The 8,870-nt window shown below is 31.9% G+C and overlaps 3 protein-coding genes across 5 annotated transcripts in view; 1 reads left to right on the top strand and 2 right to left on the bottom strand.

Moving 5' to 3' along the window:
- Nucleotides 1-1,281, top strand: part of LOC108694252 (Down syndrome cell adhesion molecule-like protein Dscam2) — a 168,243-nt gene extending 166,962 nt beyond the window's left edge. Inside the window, exon 30 of the mRNA XM_018203617.1 lies at nucleotides 869-1,281. Coding sequence (XP_018059106.1) covers nucleotides 869-1,118 — 250 coding nt within the window. The 3' untranslated portion in view covers nucleotides 1,119-1,281. The remainder of the gene's footprint in view (nucleotides 1-868) is intronic.
- Nucleotides 1,282-4,531: 3,250 nt separating this feature from the next.
- Nucleotides 4,532-6,342, bottom strand: LOC108694328 (tropomyosin-2-like). Its single transcript, XM_018203747.1, has 6 exons — nucleotides 6,103-6,342; nucleotides 5,896-6,029; nucleotides 5,506-5,694; nucleotides 4,921-4,996; nucleotides 4,708-4,840; nucleotides 4,532-4,614 (listed from the first exon to the last, which is right to left on the bottom strand). Exons 1-6 carry the CDS (start codon nucleotides 6,340-6,342, stop codon nucleotides 4,532-4,534), a joined length of 855 nt encoding a protein of 284 aa, XP_018059236.1.
- A 1,578-nt stretch (nucleotides 6,343-7,920) lies between these two features.
- Nucleotides 7,921-8,870, bottom strand: part of LOC108694299 (tropomyosin-2-like) — a 2,870-nt gene continuing 1,920 nt past the window's right edge. For 2 of the 3 annotated variants that reach the window (XM_018203702.1, XM_018203703.1), the window contains exons 5-7: nucleotides 8,762-8,837; nucleotides 8,559-8,691; nucleotides 7,921-8,440 (exon numbers count right to left, since the gene is read on the bottom strand). In XM_018203702.1, the coding sequence (XP_018059191.1) occupies nucleotides 8,358-8,440; nucleotides 8,559-8,691; nucleotides 8,762-8,837 (292 nt within the window). In that variant the 3' untranslated portion in view covers nucleotides 7,921-8,357. The remainder of the gene's footprint in view (nucleotides 8,441-8,558; nucleotides 8,692-8,761; nucleotides 8,838-8,870) is intronic. The other variant, XM_018203701.1, reaches the window with a different exon arrangement.

Below are 8,870 nucleotides of genomic sequence, written 5' to 3'. Positions count from 1 at the left end.
ATATATATATATATATATATACACATATATATATACTAAATTTTTGGTTATTACGGACAATAAATATTAAAATACACATAATAGTAACTCTAGTGGAAATAAGTCGTTGAAATTCACTGAAAATCGCTGAAATTTCTAGCAATTAATTCATTTCATTATGAATTATATGAAATTGGTCTATTGATAAAGATTTCATCGATTTATATCCACCAGGAAACATTAACGTTTAAAAACAATATAAAATTTATTATCTGTTTAATCTAAATTCTTATAAAAATGAGTACGTTAAAAGAACAATATTATCTAAAATAAAGAATTAGTAAAACTATAGATAAGTTTAATATAGAGAAAAGCTTATTCTATATACGAACTAATACTAATAGTAGAGAGTTTGAATATTTATTTCATATTTAGTATTAAATTATCAGCTAATGTAATTTTAAAATCTAATAACTTAGCATTATAACAAGAAGTAATGAAAAAATAACGAATCATAAGAACCGGTAACGGTAATGCATTACTTTTTAAAATTGATAACGAGTAATGGTAACGAGTTATTCTTTTCAAAAATATAAAGTAAGGCGTTACTTATTTAAGATAACGCCCACAACCCTGGTTAAAATATACAAAAATACAATTTGAGTGATTCTGAATCAAATCTTTGCCAATGTACATTCGCATTGTTTAAATCAAATTTTAAAAATGTAGCTGCAGTTAATAAAATTATTAAAAATTATATTAAAAATTATTACACATAAGTTAATTAGGCGCATATCTCATTTAATCACTTGATTAATCCTCACTGCAAAACGTTCATTCACAACATCCATTCTATTAGTAAGCTTGTTTCTTTTGGCTATCTCGTAAGATGGCATGTTCCCAGCAGGAGCTCTCTACGCACACTACTACCGCCGATCTCGGTCGCGGAGACCGCGTTCGTCAGCAGCAATCAGGGGGCGGTTGTACCCACGCCAGGGAACGGAGACCGACCGGAGCTCAGCGAGGCCGAGTGCGACATCGATTCTCTGAAGAAGCTGAAATTGGGACTGCGAAGCTCTTTGTGGTCGCGACCAAGCACTCAGAATAATCCCTCCTCGGATTACTCCATCGCCGTCTAATCTGTCCCCAAATGTCACAATCCCTACGGTAGCATCCCTTTTTCTCTTAATCCTATGGGCCAAAGATTAGATAAATTGATCTCTTCCCTTCGTGTCTCGTCAAGAATTTCCTCGTGGCCATTCGTAGAGCCAATCGACTGCCACGTCTTCTGTCGACGATAGATAAATTATGTTCTGCTCGTTAATGATGATAGAGGGAGAGGCGTACATAAATAAGATCGGAAAGGATCGAGACAACGAAGATGAACGATTATAGAGGAACACATGTGTGTGCACATAAAATCAGGTAGAAGATGATTTCTTGCCAGAAATGAAAAATCTTAAATCCCTGAAATACTTAAATTACATTATTGTTTTACAATATAAAAATAAGTTTTTGCATTGAGATATTAGCTTTTGCAATATTTAATCAATGATAGCTATATGATGACAGAACGCGATACTATAAGACCTATTTCTTCTATAAACGTGTGTCTTCGTTGATCGAGCCGAGAGAACTAGTCGAAAGTATCTATAAGTGCTTCTCCTCTTCCTTGTCTATGACGCGACGCGAGATAATACACATGCGTGGAATGCGTGAAGTGCGTGAGTGAGTCCAAGTCCGAATGCGTGGATGATCGTCGAATCGCGTGTACGAATGCGTGCCAAAACGACAATTTGCTCAGACCGCTGCGAGTCGTTTCGCCGGCGGGCGATCCATTCGAGACCAAAGACTTAATCGTATATACGAACAGAGCATGGAAGAGTACTTCGCGTATCATAAACAAGACAGGTGGCAGGCTGCATCTTCCATCTCGAGAAATTTTTTTTTATTTATGTCAGTTTTTCTTCGTCTTATTTAATCTTTTTAATAATTTCTATTATTACAAAACGGATTATCGGAAAATTATAACAATTATTACAAAATTTTATATATATATATATTATATTAAGGTAAATATATTTCACTTGCAATTGTGAGACTAAGATTTATTTATATTTATGGAAAGATATTTATTGATACGTTATTGATTATTTGTTTATCATTTTATTTCTTATTATATAGATACTAATTTACTCCGTTATTGATATTATTATAATTCCATTTATTTTTATAATTTTTCTAATGTCTAAATTTTGTTTATATTATTAACATTTAATAAGTTTTCCTTTTTGTTTCTCATAATAAATAAACAAAGCAGTTCGAAATTGTCGCTATTCTGGAAATCATGCTCATCTTATATTCGGTGCGCGCATGTTATTAAAAATTGGGATGAGAACGAATAGGAAAGGAGAAGAGACCGGACTTCTTCCAAGTCTCCAAAAAGCGGATCGTTGACGGTTCGGCTCTGTTGCATTGTAAAGTTTATATACGTACGAATATATATATATATATAAAATAGTATCGTTGATTACTTTAAGTCCGTTATTAAACCTAAGACTTCTATGTAGAACGTTTTCCTGTACGCGGAGTGCGTTACAATCGGAAGAATCGAGTACGAAGCTACGAATCTAATCGTAGCACAATCTCATTTTTCTGCTCTGTATAAATTTCGGCCAAGGCATTTGAAGGAGAACCGCGGCTCTCTCCTTCAGATCTCTCTTCTAATGTCGTGCACCTTCGAGACTTTGTGATCCGACGCGACCAATCTTACTATTATGCAATAAGTCGTACCAACGGAACGACTTTTCTTTTCAGACTGAACTCGAAAGTACTATGAAAAATTGCCATTAGAATTAATTAATTACGCGTGCATCATATCGCGTCGCGAGCTTCCAATATTTCCACGACACTGCCATTCCGCAGACTACTTACCGCGATCTTAAAGGATCTAATTGAGATCACTTTATGTACTCCGGAATGAAAAAAAAGAAACATGTTTTTGTAACTTTTACCAAGACGTGGTAATGTTTTTGATATAAAAAAAACCTGACCCATTTTCTCTCGCCGACAAACGTCACTTCTAATAGTTAAGTATATTATACAATATTGTATATTCGGATATCTGTGATGGCGTACGTACTTCTACTTTCTAGTTTATTTCAGCGCGAAGGAAGCTGCTCCGAATTTACATTATCGATAATAATTTTAATCTTGTGGAAAAAAAGAAGTAGGAATCCTAATAGCACACTTTATCCGAAATATATCTTGAGGATATTCTTAGAATGTTCAAAAAACATACAAACATCCTCAAGACATTTTTTGGAGGTCTGTGCTGTTAGAGAAGAAATTAAGTTATAAGAAATTCTAGTTATGCCATAATATTAAGGAATGTTTAGAATTTTGGGTTTTATTACGAGATAATGTCAATAAGTTAAGAAAAGCTGTGCGCGACACTACGAAGATGAGGCCGTAGATAATACATATGTAGAATACAATATGTTTGAGTACACGGGCATCAAGACGCGTGCATACAAGCATGTACGACGCGTTTGTTAATGTATATAAGGGAAGCACGTCAATCAAACTCGTAGTGTTCGATTAAATTCGATAGAGCAATCTTCGAAGAGGATGAAGTGCGATTCACCGTTTGGTGTGATTGCCGGGACATTTTCATCGATACGATTTTTGTACATTTTTCTTGCGTCATGGACCGGCCGAGTTCTGTCAATATATCTTGTGTAACCTTTCAGAGGGACCAGTTAATTCTCTTCGTTGTCATAATTGTGTGAGAAGCTAATATAAAGTATTTAATGATTAATCAACAATCTCGAACAAATCTGATCAACGAATTTTTTACTATACAATTTTTCACGAAGCTAATTTGGAATAAAATACGATTTCGTCATTTATTCAATTAAAACTTGTTATTTTAAAATCTCGTCGATAAGTTACTAGTAAAGTACTTTTGGATTGATTTATCGGATTTTTATACATTGCATCGCGACTAATTACACGGTCCTCGAAGGATGATGCAGTGACACAACTCGGTGCATCCCCCGTCATCATTTGCGATAATCCGTGCAGTTCGGAGAATATACTTTAATTGTTGCATCTATATGGATGGCGGAAGCGAGCGAACAAATCAAATGCACAATTGTTATTGTAACAATTGTAGGGAGAGAAAGCGCTTACCGGCGCGAATGTGGCGTGGACGGTCCAATCGTGGCGCGAGATTGCGCAAAAAGAGTTATCGTAAGAGCTCCATAAAGTGAAGAAGCTCGAAAATTCTTTCTCCGTTCTGCGATCAGAGATTGTATGATTAAAACGAATTGTCGATTAAATTTAAATAAACTGTATTAAATCTGTGGTACGACATTTCGATGCATTGTGTCGATCATAGAATCGATTAAATAAATTGATATCGTGTAAAATGAACATAGGATCGATTTTCTGGGCGAACCTCATAAAATAATTGATAAACGTGAAAATTTATATTTATGTTTCAATACGAATTTCCTGATTAACGGATCAATATAATCGAACGATTCGTTTAATATCCCGTAAGCTCCGAAAACGTGGAGTCCAAATCATCGCAGATGTATTTGTATTTTTCCTTTTCTTTTAGTAGATAATCTAAAACGTAAACAATTTATTAATAACAATTGATATCATTTTAACAAGTTTGGAAATTTAAAATCTATAAAAAATGCATAATACGATTAGTACCTTCCCTCTTGTCCATTTCTTTCGTGAATATCTTGACAGTTTTCTCAGCGATAATGGCACGCTTTTCAGCAGCTTTCAATTTTACTTTTAATTCTTTTAACTGCGCTTTGAATTCTTCCACCCTTTGGTTAGCCTGCAACAAACAATCTCTTTATGCAGTCTTAATTTTTTAAATATGAAAAATATAAATTATTAGTATGAAAGAATGTCTACTTTCTCTTCAGACACTTCCAAGGACTTGAATATATTGCCAACGATGAATAACTCATCCTCCCTCTCGAGAATTTTCCTATAAAATATAACGTCAAATATGTTAAAGTCTTTTAAGCTTAAGTAACTTAAATAAAAAAAACAATATTAAGTAAAAACTTTTTACAATAAATTTTTTACAGTAATTTTTAAGGATGCTCATTAGCTTTCATTGTTAACTTATTGTCAATTTAACTTATGAGATTACGTAATCCAGCTTTAATTTAAGAAGTGAGATCAACAAATAATATCAGTGCACAATTTGCTTGAACTAGAAATTATAAAATTCACACAAAAATATTATTCAACAAAGTTCTCTTTAACCAAATGTAGCCTTCTTTACTTATTTTTTAGATTAAAAGAAATTTCTCCATGCACACGACTTAATAATATGTAGAAAAGAAAAAATATGTAGAAATTTTTTATGTAAAAGTAAAACATCTTGGAAAGTAGAATATGTTGTAAAACATTCCCGTTTAAATTGAAAATAGAGAAGTAAGAAAGGATTCAACAGAAAAGAGTAATCGCTATATTTAGAGAGTCTCGTACGCCTCGCTCGATTTAACTCTTTCTTCCGCCACTTCCAGCTCGTCTTCAACAAATGCCAATTTTCTCGAAATCTCATCCGATTTCGTGTCAGCATCTTCAGCAATAATTCTCGCTTCCTTCAGCTGCGCCATCAATTGATCCATCCTCTCTTCATCCTGTTTACTCCTATTCTCTAGGACTTTGCAGATGCTGAGTATAAAGAATAATTTTATGATTATGATAGCTTATCATATATTTCTTATAAAAAAATCGATAATAATATTCATAAAAACTTAATCTCTACAGCGATTTTTATAATATTTATTAATATAAAATATTTTTTATATACCAGTAAAAAAAGCATTTCGTAGCAAAAAATTTACAGAGTAAATTTTATATATAGAAATATACCGCTTTGCGTCTTCAGCAGTTTCTATGACTTGCGCGAGCTTTACTTGAGCCGACAAACGTCGCTCCTCTGACTTTTCTAAATTCTGCATGCATTGCTGCATTTTTCTATTAAGTACCGCCAGTTCTGACTGCGTCTGCAATTTTACAATTGACGTAAAGACAAATTAAATTTGGATGCCCGTGATATATTTCTTCCAATTCACTAACCACTATATAGACTCTCTCCTTTATCTCAAGATTCCTGTTTGACTTTATAAGTTGGGCCTTACTCACTTCCAAATCATGCTCCATTTGCACTAACTTTTTGGCCAATTCACGAACTTCATCCCTCAATTTTTCTTCCCTTCGATTTGCCTCTTTTGCCTGCTGATCGCATAGATCAGCTTTGTCTATCGCGAGATCTTTCTCAAGTTTTAGCATTTGCAGCCGTTTTTTAATGGCATTCATGTTTTCGTTGTAAATTAATTAGAAATATTCTTTTTAATCAATGACGTTAATAGAAATTTTAATAGATAAATTGCTTTCAAGCGAATTATTTTAATAACTGTATTAAGTCGCAAGAATTAGATTTTTATTATACTTAATTGACTTTATTGTGTGGTAAAGATTTTTATAATTTTTATATTTATAATTTTTTATATTTTCAATTTACGATAATTATTTTTATGTTTTATATTCTTTAATTGCAATCAAGAAGTTTTTTCAAAAAACTGGTTCCGTGCGAAACATTTTCACTTTGAAGTATCTTTTTTGTTGCGCACAAAAATGATAATTTTTACACTCTGTTAACAGAATTTTTAATTACTAAAGAAATGAAGAATCAAAATGCAATGCCCGTGAGTTACTGTATTGAATGACCGATGGGGACAATGTTTTATAGGCTTAATGCAATGCAAAAGGGCAAAAACAACAGTCGCTTTAGTTAGGCTCAAACGAATTCTTGGACTTCTTAAAACAGTGGTGCCCATGATCGTGGCTGATCGCAGATACATTGGACAAATATTTACTTTGCACATTTTTATATTTGTTTAACAATTACTATTAAAAATGAATTTCAAAAGCACGTGCTATATATATTTTATAATTTAAAATAAGACATATTTTTGGATTTAAAATTGTATTGTAACATTTTTTACAATATTTTTAATGCGTAAATGTTAATATTCACACAATTTTAATTTCGCAGTTATATCTTTCGTTAATCTCATCATGTCATAAATAGTATTTAATATTAAAGAAATAATAATAATAAATAATATAAGTAATATGACTCAATAGATTATAAATTTAGTATAACAAAAGAGGGCTACGAGCCAAAAATTATATTTCGTTAGTAATTATTTCATTAGTAATTATAACAAAAGATAAATTGAACATAAATTTTACAAATTATTCAATTTAAATAACAAACAAAAATATAAAAATATATAAGAAAATATAAAATATACAGACATTCCAACCTCGATTGGGTCATTCTCATGTTTCAATACATAAAGGTTCGCTCGGTCTACAGAAATAAAATTATTCAGACATTACTTATATACATTATGATCGCTTATTAAATATATTTAAAGTCTCACTATAGTTATCCATAGAATTGAATTCTTGTAAGAATTTTGAGGATCAAAAATTTCCTTGTAAACGGATAAGGATTGTTTCGATTAAAATAATGAAGCAATTTTATCAAGATATAATAACTCATAGAGATAATGCATAGAATTAATTTTGTTTACAATTAATTTTGAAAAAATACAATTAGTAATGAAATAATATAATTCTTGGCTCGTAGCCCTCTTTTGTTGTACTAAATTTTTAATAATAATAATAATAATAAATTTAATTAATAATAATTAATAATTAATTTCCTTAATATTATTAACAATATTATACTGAAAAGCAATATGTTACTACTCACTTTTATCATTTATTTATTTAATCATTTTTGAAAACTTTATTCTATAGTCTATTGACAGCACGAAATGCATAAAATAACGAAAACTCATTAGAGAATATGTGATACTGTTTATTGAAAATACAGATTTTACATTAAATGTAGAAAGTGTGCACGATATCGTAGTCTTGTTTGCGCGTATGACATTAAATCCCTCCAATATCTCTGAAAAAGAAAAGAAATAGACGAAATCTTGAATCTTCGATCAACATAGCGAATAACGAGCGACCGTGAACTAGTTATCGATCTTGACAAGGTATTGCACAAAGCGAAGCAATTATAGTAACAAGCCGCATTGCATTGCCTTGTCTATCAGTAGATTATTGTACGAAGCGAGTTATTTCTAATATTGTTCACGGCACTTCATAAGGCAAAACAAATCGGCATTGCGATATAAACGGCATTTAGCATAACGAGCTGAACTAAAAAATGAATAGCAATAAATAGCGAATAAGCGGAGGGAAGCAGCAGCAGTTAAAAGTAATGAGAGTTAAATCGAATCCGCAGGACTTTAGTATCCTGTCATCTCGGCGAATGTCAAGTCCATATCGTCGCAAACCGCCTTGTACTTTTCCTTCTCTTCTCTGAGTTCGTCTAAAACAAGCAATTTCTCAATGATATAGAAAAAAAAGAATAGAAACATTATTATTTTAATTTACCAAAAATATTGATTGAATTTACTTGAAAATAAAAGCTTCGAGAGCGTTCTTACCTTCTTTCATATCCACTTCCTTTAGTAAAGTTTTCACTGTCCTTTCAGCATTGATTGCGCGTTTTTCCGCTTCCTTCAATTTCTTTTTCAAGGATTTCAGTTGTACTTTAAAGTCTTCTACCCGTTGATTCGCCTAAAATAAAAATAATGGAGAAGGATGCCGTTGCGACTAATTATTATTACAGCATATTATATTACGTCACCTTTTCCTCGGATACTTCGAGGGACTTCACGATATTCTGTACGATGAAGAGTTCATCCTCACGTTCCACAATTTTTCTACAAAGAATATTTCTATAAAAGGATTTACAT

The sequence above is a fragment of the Atta colombica genome, unplaced genomic scaffold (genome assembly GCF_001594045.1).
Source record: "Atta colombica isolate Treedump-2 unplaced genomic scaffold, Acol1.0 scaffold12, whole genome shotgun sequence".
NCBI classification, from domain to species: domain Eukaryota; kingdom Metazoa; phylum Arthropoda; class Insecta; order Hymenoptera; family Formicidae; genus Atta; species Atta colombica.
This window is presented reverse-complemented; position numbering and strand designations above follow the sequence as displayed.

Coding starts and splice junctions, on each gene's coding strand:
- LOC108694328 (XM_018203747.1), bottom strand. CDS start 6,342: ATGAATGCCATTAAAAAACGGCTGCAAATGCTAAAACTTGAGAAAGAT. Junction 6,030..6,102: donor AGGAGAGAGTCTATATAGTG/GTTAGTGAATTG, acceptor GTAAAATTGCAG/ACGCAGTCAGAACTGGCGGT. Junction 5,695..5,895: donor ACTGCTGAAGACGCAAAGCG/GTATATTTCTAT, acceptor CTTTATACTCAG/CATCTGCAAAGTCCTAGAGA.